The 22023-nt window shown below is 44.2% G+C and overlaps 6 protein-coding genes across 6 annotated transcripts; 2 read left to right on the forward strand and 4 right to left on the reverse strand.

The window, feature by feature from the left end:
* Positions 1 to 64: 64 nt before the first annotated feature.
* On the reverse strand, positions 65 to 1714 carry O0I10_003573 (uncharacterized protein; the record flags this gene model as incomplete). Its single annotated transcript, XM_058483642.1, has 7 exons — positions 65 to 226; positions 302 to 442; positions 503 to 610; positions 668 to 750; positions 825 to 1049; positions 1120 to 1367; positions 1440 to 1714. 7 exons carry the CDS (start codon positions 1712 to 1714, stop codon positions 65 to 67), a joined length of 1242 nt encoding a protein of 413 aa, XP_058345440.1.
* Positions 1715 to 3508: 1794 nt separating this feature from the next.
* O0I10_003574 (uncharacterized protein) lies at positions 3509 to 4069 on the forward strand (the record flags this gene model as incomplete). The annotated part of the gene is made up of 1 exon (XM_058483643.1): positions 3509 to 4069. The coding sequence occupies one exon, from the start codon at positions 3509 to 3511 to the stop codon at positions 4067 to 4069; it is 561 nt and encodes a 186-aa protein (XP_058345441.1).
* A 608-nt stretch (positions 4070 to 4677) lies between these two features.
* Positions 4678 to 5084, reverse strand: O0I10_003575 (uncharacterized protein; the record flags this gene model as incomplete). The annotated part of the gene is made up of 2 exons (XM_058483644.1): positions 4678 to 4997; positions 5063 to 5084. 2 exons carry the CDS (start codon positions 5082 to 5084, stop codon positions 4678 to 4680), a joined length of 342 nt encoding a protein of 113 aa, XP_058345442.1.
* Positions 5085 to 8588: 3504 nt separating this feature from the next.
* Positions 8589 to 11672, forward strand: O0I10_003576 (uncharacterized protein; the record flags this gene model as incomplete). Its single annotated transcript, XM_058483645.1, has 9 exons — positions 8589 to 8891; positions 8979 to 9126; positions 9194 to 9346; positions 9408 to 10201; positions 10271 to 10454; positions 10524 to 10973; positions 11040 to 11173; positions 11234 to 11582; positions 11656 to 11672. The coding sequence occupies 9 exons, from the start codon at positions 8589 to 8591 to the stop codon at positions 11670 to 11672; spliced, it is 2532 nt and encodes an 843-aa protein (XP_058345443.1).
* Positions 11673 to 11779: 107 nt separating this feature from the next.
* O0I10_003577 (uncharacterized protein) lies at positions 11780 to 19758 on the reverse strand (the record flags this gene model as incomplete). The annotated part of the gene is made up of 15 exons (XM_058483646.1): positions 11780 to 11795; positions 11870 to 12050; positions 12123 to 12233; positions 12307 to 13612; positions 13666 to 15862; positions 15925 to 16031; positions 16084 to 16944; positions 16998 to 18070; positions 18129 to 18322; positions 18379 to 18481; positions 18540 to 18741; positions 18814 to 19328; positions 19387 to 19516; positions 19587 to 19632; positions 19691 to 19758. The coding sequence occupies 15 exons, from the start codon at positions 19756 to 19758 to the stop codon at positions 11780 to 11782; spliced, it is 7110 nt and encodes a 2369-aa protein (XP_058345444.1).
* A 299-nt stretch (positions 19759 to 20057) lies between these two features.
* Positions 20058 to 21993, reverse strand: O0I10_003578 (lysine-tRNA ligase; the record flags this gene model as incomplete). The annotated part of the gene is made up of 4 exons (XM_058483647.1): positions 20058 to 20102; positions 20173 to 21645; positions 21717 to 21843; positions 21905 to 21993. The coding sequence occupies 4 exons, from the start codon at positions 21991 to 21993 to the stop codon at positions 20058 to 20060; spliced, it is 1734 nt and encodes a 577-aa protein (XP_058345445.1).
* Positions 21994 to 22023: the final 30 nt, after the last annotated feature.

The following is a 22023-nucleotide window of genomic DNA, read 5'->3' on the forward strand; positions in this document are numbered from 1 at the left end:
ACGCACACGCATACACCACACATACACGTACACATACACTCATAACACTTATTCTTTGCAATAGTCATTGTTCAAACTGGCTAGTCAAGATATGCGATCGAGCGACGTAACTGAAATTCTCAAAGTAATTGTGCATGTGAGCATCAAGGCTTGTTTCCACAGGAGTCTCTTTGATCGATTCACGAGTGAATTTGCCATCGAAATTTTCTGCAAGCTCGGGGTCTGTCTATATGAAACGCAAAGTTGTATTTAGGATGACGCATATTTTCCATAATCATCCAATGCCCGTTTCCATACTTACAATCTTTGGTTTCAAGGGAGGTGTCACTTTACGGTCTTTGATGGATGTCCAATTGATACGACGGAACCACTTGTGTGCCTTGACCTCCTCAGTGCCATCATCACCATATCCTAAACGTGTATTTGGGTTCTTGCGCAGAAACTACAAAGAGCATGTTAGCTGCGATGATGCAAAGGTGTACAAGGTTTCTCTTTAACTTGCCTTATTGAGCATGTCCTTGGCATCTGAGGTAACGTAATTGGGTATTTGAGGTTTCTTTTTGCGTATAGCATCCAATGTCTTCTTTTTGTTTGATGCACGGAAGGGAGTCTTCATATAGAAAAATTAGGTTGAACCCCATTTGAGTGATTCGGTATAGTTACTTACATCCCCAGTGAGCATTTCAAACATGAGAATGCCGAGTGACCACCAATCCACACATTTGTCATAATGCATCTCCATCAATATCTCTAAGGGCACAATATCGGTTGAGTGGATCTAAAATGGTAATCATGTTCGATGCATGAAAGAAAATAAGATTTACCTGGTGCCATATATTCCGCCGTTCCGCAAACTGTATTTGCTCTGCCATCTCCAAGTGCCACTTTTGAAAGCCCAAAATCCGTAAGCATGACATGGCCTTCAGCATCCAATAAACAATTCTCAGGCTTTAGATCGCGGTACACAATGCCGAGTGAGTGAAGATGACCTAAGGCCAAGACGAGTTCTGCAAGATAAAAGCGAGCCACCCTTTCTGGGAACATTTTCTCTATAGTAATCACAATAATGCATTAGTGGATCTGTTTATATAGCCCTGCATTGATCCCCTTTGCTCTTACCTGTAGCCATGTGAGTAAAAAGCTCACCACCCATGGCATATTCCAATATCAGAAACAATCGGTCTTCAGTTTGGAAAGCATACATCAATTGAACGATGCTAGGATGTCGCACTTCTTCAAGGATTTGCCGTTCAGATTTGATATGCTCTGCATTCTTGGTATGGACCAGCAATGATGCCTTTTTGAGTACTTTCATGGCGTATAATTGACGGCTCTCCACATGTCGACATAGCGTCACCTTGCCATAACTAAAAACATCACCATCATCATCATTTAGACAATGATACCTTTCCTTCCATCATATGTAAAAGTTCACTTACGCTCCACGACCAAGCACCTTGAGCATTTCGAAATCATCCCGGTTCACCTTTGGACGTCGCTTGTGGCTGCTGGTACTCTTCTCCCTGACCGAGGATGCAACAAAGATCTCATCCAAAGATACTTCATAGAGCCGCCCATCCATGGAGGCACGACTTGGTGCAGTTGTATCATCTTCGGAAGCGTATCCCTCTCCTCGATGGCAGGCTGAATCGTGGCTTGAACGGCGTTGTAATGCAGCTAGATCCTCGTCTTCGAATTCAAATACTGTGCTCATTGAAGTAGTTGACGGGTATGTTGGTGTGTTGGAATGTTGGAAGTTGAGAGTGCGATTATGATACAACAGTGCAAAGACGACGTGCGACTAATCCCAATGACAATAGAAAGAGGTCAAATTTCATCAAAGGCTCGGTGAAGAGATCAGGAGAAACGGAAGCCGTTAAATCACTACCATGGGAGTTGGGGGTGGGTGGGTTCCCCTTCTGCCGCCATCGGAACTGAAAAAATTACAAGGTGAGTTCGCTTGGTTGAGGTCGAGTATTTTATGCACTCTTCGTATAGTGTCCCAATCATTCTCGCTGCTTACCGAACACACACACCAATATTAAGAGTAGGTTGGAAACATGGGAAGGGATGTGCATTATGCATACAAATGATTAATTTCGTTGATAGATTTCTTATCGCTTGCCCTATTTTGGCCGTCGTATTATGCATAGACAACATTGCTCTAGGCTCCTCAGACTTAATCCTGGTGTATGCGTCCCCATCACTTTATCAGCTCATGCATCCATTTATCAATGCATCATCCTCAATAGACAATACCCACGCCCAAAATGCACAATAAAAGGATGTTGTCGCCGCCCATCATACTCCCACACGTCTCTTTCCTCTTCCCTCTGTCATACTTTTTTCATTGCTTACAAGGTCAAATCACCATGGTTTTGTACGTATCCCATTTCTTGCAAATTTTGTGATTAAGCGCTGATCTTTGTGGTCTTTCATAGTGCTTCATTGTATCGTGATTGCCATTGTGATATTGTATTCTTGTAATGAGGTATAAAGCCTGATCATGTTGCTTGATGTGTCATTACTCATACATGCTACTTTGCTACTTTCGATATGGCTATCTCTTTCTGAAGCATCTGCAAAAGTTGGTTTCGGTGCCATGATCTACGTCGTGCTGAAATTGACAACATGGTGCATGATTTGACATGGTGGGGCCAAATAGCAGGGGAACCACCCCCAACTCCCATGGTGGATCTAACGGCTTCCCTTTCATCATACAAAAACACACTTCGTTGTTGGCTACTGATAAGTGGCAAGACCCTACAATGAAACGGCTATTTGGAATCTTACAATCGACTCTCCAGCAAACAATCAGCTGTGAGCAGGAGCTATTGGATACTGATGTATTATGTGATTCGGGCAAGCAATCAATGATGAACATCCTTGACACCACCGATCGCCTCCAATATGACTCACCGAGGATCCGAAACGAAGCACAAATTCATATCAAAAAGCTGTAAACTCTGAAAAGACAATACGAAGAGGTGGAAACGTATGAGAAGGAAGCGACACCGTTGCCATCCTCCGACTCCTTGCTTTGACCCTGCGATCTCAGAAGTCTGTGTCACCTTGCTAATTCTTGGTAGCTGCCAACAATGATATCATGATCCAAATCACACGCTCATCAAGTCAAGTCATATAATAGATCGGGTGATCAGGAGCCTTCAATCATATCATGTATCTATGTTGGATTCCATGAGCTTACAAAGGAACACTAGCAGCAGCAGCAGCAGCAGCAGTAGCATTCCGTATACATATAACTTGGTGAATAAAAACCTCTTGCATTATTCTCATGAGCATGGTAAAAAACTCTCGACATCTTCATGAAAGGATATTTTAAAGATGGCATGTCAAGTTATGCAGGTGGATTTCATCCATGTAGCCTAGGAACGCCGATAGCTGAGTAATTATCGTCGTATCCATGACGCGGAATGTCACCTTCCATCCTTCTTCTTTACAACACAACGCATACACAGACACATACACGCACATACATAGAGTCACAATGCAACGCTGTGCAGCCTTTATTCTACGTAACTCACTACGACAACGATCACAACTTGTACCAAGGGCTTCATTTGCCTTAAGAACTTGGGCTCCTCATGCACCACGAACGGTCCAATTCGCACGCAATCCATGGGCTTCTTTCCATACATGGCGGCCGTTGCAAAAGGAGGAACAAGACGAAAGCGTCGATCCCAAACAACAAATGCTTATTGGTTTCACTTGCGAAGTATGCAAAGAGCGATCGCACCATGTCATGTCAAAGCTGGCTTATACAAAGGGAGTGGTCTTGATCGAGTGTCCCGGCTGCAAGAATCGTCACTTGATTGCAGACAACCTCGGCTGGTTCCGAGACTCAGCGACGACTGTGGAGGATTTGGTCAAGGAAAAGGGAGAGGCTATTCGCAAGGTGATTGTGGATGACAAGGGCGTTGAGCATGAAGTGCCAGATATCATGGAATGGTTACCCGACATTAGCGAGGAAGAGCGTCTCAAGAAGGAAAAGGCACGCCAAGAAGCTGACAGGCTACGACAAGAACAAGAATCAAAGCAGGATCAGTAATGCCCATTGGGTATTACAGCTAGATGAGTCATACGGCACCTTTCAATATATACACACACACACACACCCTTGTCCACCCACAATAAACGACATCTAGAGTAACAGCCATCATGCCTCTTGTTCATTTCCATGCTTTTGTTACCCCCAATCGAATCAGTGGAAGGGCGCAGCATTATATACAATGGGGTCATTGGATAATGCCAAGGTGATACCAACGGTGGTTCTTCCTTTATATGTATCCATTGTGCAAGAACCCATGATACAATGAATGAGTTACACCACTTGATCTAAGATTATTTGGAAAAGGAAAGAATTCGGAGTGCACGTTCATAGAAGGAAGTTTGTATTACGTCGATAGAGGTGATGAATGATAAAGAGAATGTTCTTTTGGATCTAAGGCTATGGATGTGTGTGTGTGGCTGATATATGGCATATGGTAATTAATGAGTCTATAAGTTTGTGGGAGATGACAAGTAAAAGCTTGGAGGATTGAAGGGGGGGGTAGATGGTGATATTATGGTATGATACAATATGGGGCCGTTGCATGCATGCTGGTATTTACACATGGAAAGATGCCGAGGATGAGTGGAATACGCCTTTTGGTTCGATCAATAGGCTGAAGTAGCAGGGATGCGAATATCCGAGGAAGGTGGAGATGATGAAAAATAGTAGGTGAATTGCTCATCCTCGGGTGTGCTAGCAAGATATTGCTGGAGTTGTGAAAGCATCGTGTTGTCGTAAGGAAGTTCCTCATTCTTCCAGTTGCATTTTGAGCACTCGTAACGCACACGCATGTTGTTGGCAATGCGTTTGTTGAGAACAATAAGTTGCTTTTCGGAACGAGTCAACTGGACAGATGCGTGGTTCTTGCAACGTGGGCATGGATGAGATGCATGCTCTAGAGAGATCTTCTTTCCAGAGTTACCAACTAAAGACAAAACATGGTAAGATAACATTGTTGATAAACAACGACATCATGTCGATAACACTTACCAATAACGAAAGATCCCGGCATATTAAAGATTGGTATTATGGTTGCTTAAATGGGTGACAATAAACTTATAAAGGAGAATGTATAGGTGAAAAAGAATTATCTTTTGTCGGATGCTACCCCTATTTATAATCGAGCTTACTTTTCATTGTGGCAACGGGAAGCATAATGATAGGTGATGTCTCACATCCATAACACACCACGTTGTTTTCACTATCCGCCTTGTGCAACCGTGGAGAAATGGGAATCTTTCGCTCCCAGCAGGCTGGTCATGACGTTACAGCCATATCAATTTGGGGGGAGAGGGTTAAAAGGAGAGCGTAAGATATGGAGCGAATCGTACCATTAGCATTTACCCCGTTTTATCATGTATGTCATGGGGGCTGGAAGTAAAAAGATCAATTGGCTAATATCGATGCTACCATTTTACCCCTAATGTTTTGCCCTGAATGACATTAAACGTTGGTGGCGGGATACATTATTGCACCATCTTCAGGCACAACCAACCATAATCAAGCATCGCTGGTCTTTGGAACAAATGACCCATCTCCGATTTTCCCTTTTCTTGATTGCTTGTGCACTTCTTTCATATTCGATCGAATTGACAATGAATGTTAAATGGGTCAAAGCACAAACATCATCAATCATACAAAAACTCAACCATTGCATAAGGGGTTGTCTTGACACTATTACCAGGGATGGATGATGAATTGCCGCTGCTTTAGAGCCATTTTCATTATCTCAGTATTTCGTTCAGATGCTTCCCATCGGAGTAAGATAGTATGTTGGGCTCAGCGAAATTTGATCTGAATGCTTCCAATTAAACGTCATTCGTTACACTTTCCATACGGAGGGTGGAGTATATATATAATGCATGTGCGTGCGCAGAACCATGAAAGTGGGAAGCATGTTAAATAACACATGCATGACGCCATTTGATATTATGGCATGATCACCAGCATTACATCCATCCAAGCTTTTCTTCCTTCATACATACGATGAGCTCTTCTAATAACGTTGAATTCAAAGAACATCCCTGTATTACCTTCTCACGCTAATGCAATTTGTGTTTTGCGCTCTCCCAAACTCTTTTACCCCACTTTTTTTTGCCGCTCTTTGATGCTATCATGGATTGGACGGGAAACATGCTGGCATACAACCCTTTAAGCGGCGAGCAAACCTATGTACAATGATATCACAGACTTCTTTGGTGTGCTCGGCTGATTGTTGCCCGTAGCAACTTGCCTTCACAGACCGCCACCATATCCCTGGCACATGCCGTGTGCCTTGCCAAATAATAGGCTCACGTTGGACGCTATTTTTGTATCATGATTGCATACAATGACTCGATTATCGGCACGGGGAGATAGCGGAACGATGATAAAAACGTCAACGAATCCCATATTCCTGGTCAGCATAACAGGGACGCTTGCTTTATACATTCACCTAACCATTTATTGATGCTGAGTATCGGCTACAATATAAAGCGTTTGGTATTAGATATGCTACCCAGCGTTTTCGTTTATAACAACCTATGTCCCATTACTGAACATCAATCCACAAACGACATTTAATGACACCTTCATATAAGACTTGGTACAAAAGACGTCTCGTTACATGATAACAACCCCATCCACGGCCATATGGCAGTTGAGCCATCATACGTAATTTGGACACCTCGTAGCAAAAGCTACATCAAATTCTAAGGATACCCGCTAGAGGCGTCTCATGATGATCTATCATCTAGCGTATTTGATCTTTGCGCTTGTCGAGCTGATGCAGCTGTTGCTTGGCCAAACTTGGTCTCGATGAGTTTTGAAGGTACTCACCTGAGGCGTGTCAACAATAATAATGCTGCAATGCCGCCCGTTGTGAGCCAATGGATTAATGATTCACCGAGCCATGGTATACCGACGAGGGTTAATTATCCTTTTGATGGAGATATTGATGTACACTGATCCCTTTGTCCTTACTCCTATCGATTTACAACGTGATTTACCCTTGCCTACTAAATGGATTATACTCCATGAGCCGCTTACGGCAATGTTGCCAAGACCCAGGTTCTTGATAATAAAACTCAAGTGTGCCGAGTGCTGCTATATACTGCTGCACCTTATACCTATCATGAAGGCTATCACCAGCACCATTTTCATCATTATCTGATTATAGGTTACAGGTTTATTGGGAGTATTCAGGATCCTACGATCACCTTTTTCACGGATTTTCAACCTTTTCGACCCCCTAGTGATTGGATCTAGGTGAGCGTGTCGTGAGGTTAATTAAAAACTTACAATGCATGTGAGACTCATTGAAGCGTAAAACACAATGAGCACCTTGCCTGCAGCTTTTGACACTACTGCATGGACACAAAGCATTGCAGCCCACTCACATTATGCATTTATCAAACCAGCTGAAGCATACACTTCTATTGAGAGTGTCCACTGCCTTTACATGTATATCAATTTCAACCCTTTTGAGTGGTCACAAGGATCGATGACGATCCAAGTCATGCAAATTTCGGTGACCCCAGCATCTGAAACCTTTGGCTAATTCTTGTTTCACCCCGAAAGAGTTCATGCAGCGTAACACAAGCAAGGATAGGGTGTTTATTTAGAAGGGACGCTCATTCCTTTAAATAAGGCGGCAAGGAACAGCTATCAAAAAAGCCATCAAATTTGTCGATCTCATCCTTCATTTACCATAGCTTGCTGGCTATGCGGTTTTACATAGCATCACATAAAAAGTAGCACACCAAGCTTATCTGCACATGGTTGACATCTTTGAACACATGATGTGCTGTTTTTGCATATACGAGCTTCTCACATGATACTCCTCCTTTCAATGGGATCATTGTGTGTGGTGTTCAAGAAGAGATAAGGAAGCGTTTCAATGACGATGCTATGGTCCTTGGATCCATTGTCCTTTTAACAACCATAACACTTGTAAGATAGGTTGATTGATTGTTGCCAAGTTTTGGTAAAAGAGGAAAAAGGAAATATATGCATGGTCTTTTTTCAACCGTTTCTGGTCGAAAACGGACACCATGTGTCTCAAGAGGCCTGTAAACTTATAGCTTAATATCGCATATGGTATATTATGGATGCTTTAATAGTTCGGTGAATTACTGTGAACAAGGATCAGCATTCTTTGTGGAAAACAACCAAAGCCAAGGTGATTCCTAAGAGTAGAAACTAGGTTTATTTTTTTGGCCAATGACCCGGGATAATGGTTTGACCAATTTTAAAGGGTGGTTTTGATTATACTCTAGTAGGAAAGAGGAAGGGGTGGAATAAAACCCAAAGTCTTTATGTGTATGTGATCTATATTTGAATGCTGATAGACAATGGAACAACGATACAATGAATCAAAGGGAAAATAAGGAGATGTGCATGGTTGATAAACAGCTACGTGTGATGGATGGCGCTGTAACCAATCAAAATTGAAGGGCGGGACGATGTCACTAAATATTCTTTTACACGCAGCAGCTTTTGTGTTCGCCTTTCTCCGTACTTTTTCAATTCCACCCACATGTCTCTTCAATTGACTGAATTCGTCAAGCGGCCAGGTGTTGGCAAGGTTGGCAAACCCGTTCGTGTCCGTTCCAACTTCTTTGAAGTCACTTCTTTCCCCACTGGAAACATTCATCACTACGATGTCACCATTGATCCTCCAAGCGCTCCCCCAGCTCTTTATCGCAAGGTGTGGAAGGCCTTTGAAGACCAAGACGGTCAAGGTGTTTTGACTGGTATCAAGGCAGTCTTTGATGGTCGCAAGAACGCTTTCTCTCCTAAGGTGTTGCCTTTGGGTGAAGAACAAGCCAAGGCTTTCAATGTAAGTTTTGATTGGTTTGGTGTTTCATTTTCGCTGACAACTCACTCACTCACTCACTCACTCACTCACGTACTCTCTCTTTCATAGGTCACTCTCACTGACTCAGATGCCCAATCCAAGCGTGCCGGTGGTGGTGAATTCACCATTCGTATCAAGAAGGCTGGTGAAATCAACATGGAAGAACTTAGCCGTTTCCTCAATGGTCAAGCCTCTCAATCCAACAACTGCTTGACTGGTAAGTGTGGTTTGATCTTGTTGTTCATTCCTTGACAACATCTGATTAATCTTCCTCTCTACCATAGCCGTCATGTTCTTGGACATTTTGATTCGTCATGTTCCTAGCACCATGTATGCCACCGTTGGCCGTTCTTTCTACACTGATCATGACAAGCGTGCTTTGCCTGGTGGTGCCGAAGTTTGGCAAGGTTTCTATCAATCTGCTCGTCCTGGTGTTGGTAAGTACAACGATAAAATTTCTTCTCAAAGCGCGTTGTTGCTGATTCAGACGCGTCATAGGCAAAATGTACATCAACTTGGACGTCAGCGCTACTGCTTTCCATGAAGCTGGTCCTCTTCCAGGTCTTGTCGCCAAGTACTTGAACCGCCGTTCCGTTGATGAACTTCGTCGTGGTATCACTGATCGTGACATCAAGAAGCTTGAAAAGCAACTCAAGGGTTTGAAGATCGCTATCGTCCATCGTGGTGAAAAGAACCGCAAGTACAAGGTCACCAAGCTCACCCCAAGCCCTGCCGATCGTACCTCTTTCAAGGACCAAGACGGCAATGAGATGACCGTTGCTGCCTACTTTGCCAAGCAATACAACATGCGTCTCTCCTTCCCCTTCTTGCCTTGCGTTGTTGTCAAGCGTGATATCTTCTTGCCCATGGAAGTGTGTGAATTGCTCCCTGGTCAACGCCTCACCAAGAAGTTGAATGAAAAGCAAACCGCTGATATGATCAAGTTCACTTGTCAAAAGCCCCACGTTCGTGCCAACAAGATCAATCAAGGTCTCCAATTGTTGCAATACCGCAACAACCAATACTTGCAACAATGCAACATGACCGTCAAGCCTGAAATGACCACTGTCAACGCTCGCGTGTTGCCAACTCCTCAAATCTCTTATGCCAACAACGCTCCCGATAGCACCTTTGCTCCTCGTGATGGCGCTTGGAACTTGCGTGGCAAGAAGCTCGCACAAGGTGCCGTTTTGGGCTCATGGTCTGTTGTCAACTTTGCTTCTCAAGTGCCCATGCCTGCTATTCAACGCTTCGTTCGTGAGATGAGTCAAACTTTCATTGATACTGGCTTGGTAAGTTTTCTTTCACACGACAACACGCGCGCGTGTCTATTTTTCAGTATTGACGTAATTTTTTTATAGAATGTTGTTAACCGCACTCCTCCCATCACCAATGCTGACCCCAACGGTAACATCGACCGTACGCTCAAGGAAGCTTGGCTCAAGGCTGGTAACGCTGCTAAGGCCAACCCTCAATTGATCCTCTGTATCTTGCCCAACACTGGTACTCCTCTTTATGCTGAGATCAAGCGTATCTCTGATACTGGTACGTAATCGGGGTCACGAAAAAAATTCGGACAAAGGAAACGCGTAAACTTACCCTTTCTTTTACTAGTCATTGGTATCCCTACTCAATGCGTCCAAAGCAAGCACATCGCTGATGCCAAGAAGCAATACTGCGCCAACGTGTGTCTCAAGGTCAACATGAAGCTTGGTGGCATGAATTTATACTTGTCTCCTCCTCAAATTCCTTTCATCTCTCAACGCCCTACTATCATCTTTGGTGCTGATGTCACCCATCCTGCTCCTGGTGATATGAATCGTCCTTCCGTTGCTGCTGTCACCGCAAGTATGGATGCTCGTGCTTCTCGCTATGCTAGTGCCATTCGTGTCCAAGCCAACCGCACTGAAATGATTGCTGATTTGGGTAACATGGTCAAGGAACTCCTCAAGAGCTTCTATCAATCTTGTGGTCAAAAGCCCGAACGTATGTTGTTCTATCGTGATGGTGTCTCCGAGGGTCAATTCTCTGAGGTCTTGCACAGCGAAATTAAGCAAATCAAGGGTAAGTGACATTATCATCATTGTTGTCAAGAGCCTATCACTCATCATCATCATTTCTTTTACATAGATGCATGTGCTTCGCTTGATCGATCCTACAAGCCTACTATCTCTTTCGTTGTCGTTCAAAAGCGTCACCACGCCCGCTTCTTCCCCATGGAACAACGCGATGCTGATCGTTCTGGCAACTGTATGCCTGGCACTGTAAGTCCCATGATGATTCCTTTATTATGCACGTTGACTCATAGTTTTTATCTTTAATAGGTTGTCGACTCCACCATTGTTCATCCCTTCGAGTTTGACTTTTACTTGCAATCTCATGCTGGTCTTCAAGGCACTTCTCGCCCTACCCACTACCACGTCTTGTATGATGAAAACAACTTCACCCCTGACTCTCTTCAAGAATTGACTTATCGTCTCTGCTACATCTACGGTCGTGCTACCCGCGCTGTTTCTATTGTACCACCCGCCTACTATGCCGATTTGGTTGCTGCCCGTGCACGCTTCCATCGTCGTGGTGAAAACTGGTCTGATACTGAGGCCACTTCTGAATCATTGGATCCTGAGCAACAAATGGCTTCCTTCGCTGTTGTCAAACCTGAATTGCAAAAGGGTAAGTTGATTGGACAAGGATGGTGGTTTCATGGATTACAAGTTGGCTCACTCATGGTTTTTCGTTCTTTTAGTCATGTATTACATGTAAAAACTTTTATCGATCATTGCTTTGATTTCTCCTTTGATTTCCTGGGAAAAAATATATCTCTTTCACATTTGCTACCAATAACAAAGCTAGCTTTTCTTCTACTTCTTCTACCAAAATGCACACCTGTTTGAAAATAAGATAAAAGGGTTAATGATTGTGAAATGGGGGATATGAATGATCGATGGGAATATACTAACCAGCCGATGTAACATTGACACAGATTCTCTAATGAGGTTGCTTGTTGAATGAGCTTGTCAACTTGGGTCCTTACATCCAGAGTAACACGAGGATTGAAATCTCGACCTGTTAGCTTATTGGAAACGCGTGTGACCACAGCTACGGCTCTTGTATTAAGTGTCTCGGGACCTTGTGCGTTTTCTTTTAGAGAGAACGCGTGAGCAAAACATTTGTGTGTGTACGGGCCCTGATGATTCAAAACATCCCACTTACCATTTGCAACAGCATCCACTTCAATACGGTTGAAACGTCGACTTGCAGGGAAATTACGATGGCTTTCTTCCGGTAGCTCTTCACTTGCAACGCGTTCCATACTTCGCACATCTAAATGAATGATGATATATCAAGGTTAATCAATAAAGTTCACTCTACGTACAAATTCACGCCAACAACCTACCTCGATTTTGTGCAGGGCTGACGTTGGTATTATTCAATAAGCGCCAATTGATCAGTGGATCATAGACAAAGGCTTCGAGCACGGCCATCAAACTTTCCTTGTTATCGCGTAGGACACGCATAACATGCTCACATGTAGTTCTAAAGTTGCCTTCGATACCGCTGACTTCCATCGCCTTGACCAGCATGCGTGTTAATCGGAACGGGATCTTTTCAGGGAACTTTTCCCGATGCATGGCCACTTCAAAACAGTCGCCAAAATCAATGTGCACCACCTTGCCTGTGACACGGTGTAACATCAAGTTGCTTGGATGTCTATCACCAAGACCCAAGATGTATCCCACCATCGACATGACCGCCAGCGATCGCGTATAATTGGTACGTCGGTCAAGCCATGCTTCCGAATTGCGACTCTTGAGCCAAAGGACGCGGTACAAATCTTGGCCACTGGTCTTTTCAAAGGCAAATTGGAACACTTCCACTTTTTGTATCACCGTCAGATTATCATAATCGGGAGCCATCTGCAACATGAGCCTATGCTCAATATTGAGGAGGATCTTGCGGCTGTCACGATAGTCACGAATAAGAGCATGCAATGTATCGGTATCAGGCACCCATCCGATCAAACCAGAATTGGGCGAGAGTGGCACAGCGGGATAACGTTCAATATTCAAATGTCGTTTGAAGGTCTCGGGATCATTCTTGAGCAGCGTGTTCACAAGACCAAACAATTGCATGACACGTTCATCTTGTCGCAAATCCTCATGGCCCTTGAGCAAATACATGTAATCCTTGCCATCGCTGCCGATAATAGTCAACTTGCGAGGTCGTTGTTTGGAAGGAATCACCGTCAGGCTTGGATTGAATTTGGCAATGCGTACAATCGGTTCACCGCTGCGATAATATCCAGGCACACACAACTCCAAATCACGTGCCCTTAGTAGTCGAGGAGAAATGTATTGCAATTCGAGGCTTGTCAGCTGTGGCAATTGGCGTGATATACGTCTGAAAACTTGATAATAGAGCTCCCAGGCCTGATTAAGATTGTTGAGATCACGTGTCTCTTGGTATCGTCGGCACCATTCTTGTGCCTCTTGCAAGTCTCGTCCAAACGCTTGTACAAATGATTCCTCTCGCATTGTCTCAGGTCCACGATCCAACATTTGATGTAACGGCTCCAATGTCGCAAACATGGCATCCACATTTCGGTCACCAAAGTATAAACGTGAAGCTTCTTCAAGACCTTCGTGCCACATTTCATGCCATAGAATAGCCACTCGAATAAGCTCTTGACTCACCATCAACGCCTGTACAACATAATAATTAATACCATGCATAAATATGCCTCTTGTTTGTTTACCTGATCAACAAGCGTTGCACTATGAAGACGCATTCTATCCATGATGTTGAAGGTTGCTCGTCGGCGTATAGCACTTTGTGATTTGGATGCGACTGTCAACGAATAGACAAGTGCTTGAGGATGTTCACGTCCAATATCAGTGAGCAAGTCATGAATAAGGCCACGCACAGTAGCATTGGGAGCATGAATACGTGCAATGAGCTGAGGAATCACTTGAAGCCATACGTCAATGCTGATGGTATCGAAGCCTTCACGAATAGCGTTGCTAACATCAGCTTGATATCCATATTTGAACCAGAGCGTAAGTAAACGCAATGTGTCTTGGAGCGAGCTTTCCTTTGAAAGTGCAATCGATCGGAAAAAGCCTTGAACAGCAGGCACAACATGCAAGTTGAAAATCTGAGGCGGTAGCTGATCTTGATGCAACTTCTCATTGTAATCAATGATCTCGAAATTGGCAAGCGCCCATTTGTGCCATGCCTTATACCAATTTTGATCGAATCGTGTAGCCAACAAGAATGATCGGAGGATATCTTGGATTGAATCTTCGGTCAACTCATAGGAAAGTGCTCGTTGCCATTCGCCTTGACGCAAATAACATCTTGCTAATAAACGTGCATATTCAACGGCATCCGCTGGAAGCAATGTTGGATCGATAGGTAAGCTGACAGCCATTTCATCAGGGTTCAATCGAAGGTCTTGAGTATTCCTGGCAGTGAAATCACGCAAAATGCTAAGTGCCTGGTTGCGTACAGCTGATGCTTCTTCAGGTGATGTAATTTGTGATGCGGAGTGCCACTTGTGCTTCAATTGGGCATAAACAACCTTGGCATTTGGCTCGCCTCTGCTATTGATGGTAGCTTGCATGAGACTACGCAATGTTGACTCTGAAAGCGAGAATCGTCCACTCTTGCGACAAAGGTTGGCAAACTTGATCCACATTTCCATGTCATCTTCAGGTGAAACCACCATAGCTCGAACACGCAAAATACGTTGCCATACTTCAACATTGCGTTCACATCCTTCCAAACGTTTAACCCATGTTCGTCGAATGGCTCTTTGCTTTTCAGAATCTTCTCGTGGTCGATCCGAATCGCTGCCAGCTTGCTTGTAAGCAATCATTTCCTCAAGCTCGGCCAACATTTGTACACGCACGACTGTAGCATAGGCACGGCTATAGCTTTCACCAAGCAAAGCGGTCAATTCGGTATCCAAAAGATCACGTGTCTTTGAAATGAATGCTTCAGCCTCAGCATATCGATTGCGGTGCATGGCAAGGATAGCACGGAAGAATGTGCGATCAGGACTCTCAGGCTTGAGTAAAGCAATGTACTCTTCCATTTGCTCCCATTGACCCAAGCCCCATGCTGCTGCTGCTGCCAAAGGTGCCATGTTTTTACGATTCTCAGGTGGTGCATGAATCCATTTCTCTTGTGCAAGCGTAGCAAGTTGTTCCCATTCACCAAGAGCATGCAAACATCTCATACGACCCATAGTGATTTCCATCGAGTTGGGGTTCTCGCGTTGTTGTGCTTCATAGGCATCGAGAGCGTCCTGATAGCGGTGCAACTTTTCAAGCCATGATACTTTACGTTCCAATTTCAGCGAATCTTGTGCAAAGGTAAGAATACCCATAGCAGCATCGGGTTGTTGCAACAAGTTGTTGATAGACATGAGCATCTCAACAGCCTCAAAGGATTGTTCAAGGTGGAATTCCATTTCCTTGTAGTGCAACGCCTTGGCATACGCGTGACATTTCTGAGCATAGATGGCAAGGGTCCTTATATCGATAGGTAGCGTCTTATTGTTGTTGTCATGCTCCATAAACTCAGCCAAGTGCAACAAGATCTGAATGATTTCAGGTGGGATGTTGGGTGCCTTGAGTGCCGTTTCCAAAGATGCGACCAATTCATCCTTGTATTGATCGTAAAGCTCATACCAACAAGACACGAATGCTGCATTGAATAATTCTCGGGCCAAAGGTGTGTATGCGCTAGCCAAGAAGACGCAAGCTCGAAGAGCGTGTGATGGCGACTGCTTCAAAAGCTCTACACTCAAGCGACGAATCCATTCCATCCAATCTTCCTTTGTTGATCGCTGTGATGCCTCCCAAGCCTTCTTCAAATGCTGTTGATTGACGGGTGGTTTCTTTGCTGCGCTCAAATCAGCTGAAGGAGTCTCATCTGCTCGTATGTCACTATCAAGAAACGAAAGCATTTAGTACCATCACCAAGTTGCAAGCATGATATTGATGCTCACCGATCATTAAGCGTCTTTCCTAATTCTTGAGGAAGATTCTCTCCTTTCAACAATTTGCCCACCAGCAGCTCATAGTTTGCATGTGATATCCGATGTTGAGTTAAGACCTATAGGTGGCATTAATACCAATAGCATCCATATTGAAAAAAACGACATTACCTTATTGATGGCAGGAATGAATTTTGCATAATCAGTACCAAGTTGGAAGATAAGAGCACAAAGAAGATCCATGGCAGCATTGCGAGTTTCCAATGGCAAGGTAGGTAATACACGAGCAAGTGGATGGATGATGCGGGATGCATAATCAAACATGTTGACACGCTTGGACAAGGCAGTAATTGTTGTGAGAGCTTCACGGCGGACATTGACAGGTGCATCGGGCTTTTCAAACAACTTGACAACAACGGGGATAACCAAATGCATGTACTCTTCAATGTTTGCACCAAAAATGACAAATGCATGGAGAACCTTGGCGGTGGGTTGACGTCGTTCACTTGTATCATTGTCGAAGATCTGTAACATGTGGGGGAGTAATCGAGGCAAATAAATCTTGAGTTCACCATCGAGGGCTTTGGCAATGGCTTCAATGAGGGAGATGATGTTGATTTGAAGGGACGATACGGGCATCCAGTATTCATCAATCAAGTCGAAAATGTCCTTCAAGTAATTGCGGATGTGTTGCTTGACAATGGTCACCAAATCACCCAGCTTGTGAATGTACATCTCAAGCATACTCGCATTGCATGATCGCATTAATGACAAGAATCCAGGAACAATGACAGGTAAAAATTGAACGACCTTGAGACCAAGAGAATTGAATATGTACATGACAGCCTCGATAGCCGTATGATGATGTGCTGTCAAGGAAGGATCCTTTAGGATTTTCATCAAGGAATGCATCACAACTTGTGGATAATAGTCTTCTGAAGAGGGACCAATACCCATCATCAACAACGTGACATCATTGCTGGCAAGCTTGGTATCGGCAAGAGCTTCACTTGATGTTTCAATGGCATTCATCTATAATACCAATCTTAGTAATAAAGAACAAAGGATGAAAAAGATCATCTTACCTTGTGTCTGTAAGGATCCAAAGCACCAAGAATACCCATGAGTTTAACCGTTTCACGTCGAATTGCCACATTTTGCTCGGCCTTAAGAATGCCAATAAGGATATTGAGAAGAGCAGGATACTTCATATAGGGCTCAATCACAAAGCCGGTGTTGCTTGCTAATTGGCCTAGCGTTCGTAGAGCAGCGTCCCGCTTTGCACTCGAGCTTTGATCTTGAAGAGTCTCCATGATCAACGGCATCAATTCATCCAAATGTGGTATCAAATCTTCACCGCTGACAGCTGCCAATTCGCCAAGCGCACCAAGAACGGCTGAAACAACACCCGGTGATGAATCACGAGCTTTTGGCATAAGGACTTTGAGGATTGGTTCAATATAAGGGCGCGTCAAACGTTGTGCTGCTCCCACCAATAGCGAGACTAAACGAGCTGATTCTTCCTTTTGTCTGCTGACGACCGAATATTCCAATTCTGTCAAGAGCTGTATCAAAGTCTTGCGTAAGGATGGCATTACATAAGCGGGGTTGTAGGTTGTCAATCGGCCGATAATAGTGATAGCAATTTCACGGATAGCAAACACCTCGTCGTTCAATGCAATAAAAAGAGATCGAACATTATCAGCTTGTGCAAGATGGCGGTCAAAGCGAGCATCGAGTGATGAAAGCACCGTTTCACGAATCACTGGATCTGGGTCTGCAATACCCACTGTCAACAGCTTTTCCAATACTTCACCAACGACCTTGATAGCATGTGCACTTGTCTGATTGCATATAGGATCACGCACAAAGAGTTGACAACACGTGACAGCTGCCGCTTTTCGTACTTCGGGAAAGTCGTCGTCGAGGTAATTCACAATGCAGTCGCGTACAAACTCGTTCAAAACGTGATTTGAAAAGTCGAACCATCCAAGTGTCTTTAAGGCGTGAACAATAACATCGTGCTCCTTTCCATCAACCGTTCCTCCCTCGCGTATAGGACGTTCAGCTGTTTGCATAATGTTGCGATTGGTCGGTGCTCCAGGTTGCTTGTAGGGTTGTCCACATAGCGTAATAGAGATCACATTCAAAAGGCGATCTATAGGCAATATGCATTAGTATCCAATCCCATCCTATTTCTAGCTATTACGACATACCTTGAATGGTCCTTGATAATGGCTTAATGCGTTCACTGATATTACTAAGAGCTTGCACCAACGGCTCCGATAAGCCGCAATTGAACATCAAATCCAAAAGGTCATGCATATGCTTCGTCAATGCTTGGCCAACCGCAGTTGCTAACTTGCTGACGCAATAAAAGCTGGCAGCCTCGATCTCTTTACGTTGACGACTATATTCGGTATGAATATTAAATATAGATCATCCAATGAATAAATTTATACTCACCCCTTTACAGATAATGATTCCTTGACAGCCATAAGCGTTGATGAAAGATATGGGTTCATATTGCTCTTGACCTGGACAGCAACGTCACCAATGGCAATGAATGCTATAGAGCATGTTAGTATCATGATGCATTTGAACATACATACAAGGCTGATACTTGCCATCACGTTTATCCCTATCCTTTCGTAAGAGGCCCAAGAGATGTTGCATGCATCGATTGAGATATTCATGTGCAAATGTATCGGGATCAAAAGCAGCCAATGTTGGGATCATGGAGACAACCGTTTTGCGAATCAAATGATCTCTATGATTCATCCTGTCCAATGTGCTATCGCACACCTTTTGATAATTATCCGTCATAAACTAAAAGGGGGGGTGCATCATGATTAGCATACATGCATTGCATTCTTCTCATCCTTTCCTTTTACTACCTACCATGCCAGCATGCAACAAGAGTTCTCTCATGGCTAATAAACTAGCATGTGTTGTTTCTGCTGTGTGCAAATGTAGACCCTTATTTGCCTCACTCCAGATCTTCTTGTACCACGTTTGTCGTAAGGGCGTTTCACGTCGCTGAACGATTTCCAGACACTGACTTAGACAATCGGCTGCATTTTCACGTATGATTTGTCGAGGATCACGCAATGCCACCCATATGAGTTCGAGGATACGATGGACGTATGCATAAATCAAGGTGGGAGTGTTGACGGCAAGTTCACGAAGGACCAATACGGCACCAAGACGACTACGATCTCCATGGAGCCATTCAAGAGCATGTTCCACCTGAGTATCCACAAGATCGGCTGTGAATGTGGATGAACTAGCTGCGAGACGACCCAAAGCACGAGCTGCAGGAATCATGACTTGAGCATCATTGTAAGGAAGCATGATACGTAGATAGTTGTGAAATCGGTTGGCGTTGCCATCAGGTTCCAAATCAATCAATCGATCTATACACAAGCAAGGTATGAGAGAAGACGTCTTGACGGAATCTTTTTTCATATATACCAATAGCAGCAATAGCTCCCAACTTTTCATTATTGTCGCTGCCATGGGTCAATTCAGCAATGCGTTTGTTGATATCATTGGTAAATCGTGCAAGGCTCTCGTCGGATAGCTCTCTAGCTGCGGTTGCCACCTGACAAGTAGTTGTTGTGGTAGAGTCAGCATAATGATGGGACCCATGGGGTGGTGCATTGGTAACTCACCGTTTCACGCAACTCTTCAGCTGCTTTTTGTCGACGGTCTTCATGTCTATTGTCGAATGTTGGTGAATGGATAATATTGGGACAAGAGAGTGTGCGTCATGTACTTTGATTTGAGTTCGATGAATATTCTCGTGAGATTTTCCGGGCTGTTGAGTGCTGCGACAACCACCATGTTGAAGAGGAGGCGGTGTAAACAAGGGTATAAAAGGTGTAAAAGATGTTAAAAGAGTCGACTACTCTCAACTCGACAGCCTTATTGTCCCTGCGTTTGCAAGAAGAGAGATAGAGGGAAAGAGGTTAACAGTGAATGAATAACGCTAGCTGAGCATCCTATCTATCTATAGCTTTGAACCTCCGAGTGGTGTAATACTCGCGTGTCATAACATGCATGCTGGGAATTCTGACACTGTACAACGTCCTCTTTGCAGGAAATCATGAGTTTACTTTTTATTACAATGAAATTACAAATGCTTAGTTGTTTTCCTCGGGCTTCATGGCAGGGAAAAGAAGCACCTCCTATAGACATACATAATTGAGTTAATCACCCATTCCACCTTTCTATACACATATACACAAATAAACATACCTTGATATTGTTGGAGTTGGTCAAGAACATAGTGAGACGATCAATACCCATACCCCAACCACCAGTGGGTGGAAGACCAAATTCAAGAGCCTGGCAGAAGTTCTCATCGATCATTTGAGCTTCATCATCACCAGCATCCTTATCCTTGGCTTGTTGTGCGAAACGCTCACGTTGATCGAAGGGATCGTTCAACTCGGTATAAGCATTGCACACTTCCTTGGTGGCAACGAAAAGTTCGAAACGTTCACAAAGACCTTCACGCTCACGATGCTTCTTGGCCAAAGGCGACATCATCATTGGGTGACCCATAATGAAAGTGGGGGAGATACAGCTTTCTTCAATGAATTCACCAACAAGCTTGTCAAGAAGACGAGCATTGGTGCGAGGAGCAGAGCAATCAACATTGTGCTTGATGCAGAGATCGGAAAGGAACTTGTTGGTCTCATCGGTATCCAATTCGTTGGTAGGAGGGAACTTGACATTAAGCTTCTCTTCAAGAGTCTCGATCATGTCGACACGGCGGAAGGGAGGAGTGAAATCAATATCCAAAGGTGCGCCATCAGGACCATCAGGGTGGTATTGAATCTTGTAGCTGCCAAAGAGGCTCTTCACCATACCAGACAAGAGCTGCTCAGTCAACTCCATCACATCATACATATCAGCATAGGCCCAGTAGAACTCGCAAGTAGTGAATTCGGGGTTGTGGGTAAGATCGATACCCTCGTTACGGAATTGACGGCCGATTTCATAGACACGATCCAAACCACCCACAGTCAACATCTTGAGGTACAATTCGGGAGCGATACGCATGAACATGTCCAAGTTGAGGTCATTGTGATGGGTGACAAAAGGCTTAGCAGTAGCACCACCAGCAATCATGTTCATCATGGGAGTCTCGACTTCAAGGAAACCACGTTCATCCAAAAACTTTCTCAAGTAAGAGATGATCTTGGAGCGAGTGATGAACTTGTCACGGACATTGTTGTTCATGATCAAATCAAGGTAACGTTGACGATAACGCAATTCCTGATCCTTGAAACCATAATGGGCCTTGGGCAACATACGCAAGCAAGGGGACAAGAGTTGGATCTGCTTGGGGAAAATGGAAAGCTCACCACGCTTCGTCTTGCCAGGAACACCACGTACACCAACAACATCACCACGGCGAAGCAAATCGTGGATGCTGGTATAATCATCACCTTCGTTGTCTTGGGCAGAAGCCATGATTTGGATCTTGACACCATCACCGTGGAGATCATAGAATCGGAGCTTAGCACCAGAGGCACGCTTGTTATGGATACGACCAGCAACAGTAACAACAACATCGTCGTTACGTTCACCAGTAGCAATGTCGCTGTACTTTTCAATAAATTCAGGGATAGTCATCTCCACTTGGAACTTGTGAGGATAGGGATTGGGGCTCTTGTCTTCACGACGTGCGAGAATGGTCTTGCTGCGAAGCTCAAAGTATTGCTACACACACAATTTGCCTATTAACCTACTATTCTCTTCCAATTCATTCCTCTTCCTCTTCCTATACTTACGTTGGGGTTAAGCTCATCCTCACCCTCTTCAGCATTCTTGGGCTTAGAAGCAGTGGCAGGGGCGCTGGCAGCCTTAGCAGCCTTGGCTGCTTCCTTTTCACGTTGCTTTTGGCGTCTCTTGAATTCGCTGTGGTATTGAGAATCAGCAATGAGGTCCCATTGACAACAGGTCGACAATGGCTACTTACGACTTGGAGATCATTTCTCCAGTGACGGGGTCCTTTTGCAAGTTCTTTTCATTCGTAGCTGCAGCTGCTTGTGCTTCTGTTCCTGACATGATAGCGGTGCAAAGAGTGATCGAATCGAC

This window comes from Lichtheimia ornata (assembly GCF_029851405.1).
Source record: "Lichtheimia ornata isolate CBS 291.66 chromosome Unknown scaffold00012, whole genome shotgun sequence".
NCBI classification, from domain to species: domain Eukaryota; kingdom Fungi; phylum Mucoromycota; class Mucoromycetes; order Mucorales; family Lichtheimiaceae; genus Lichtheimia; species Lichtheimia ornata.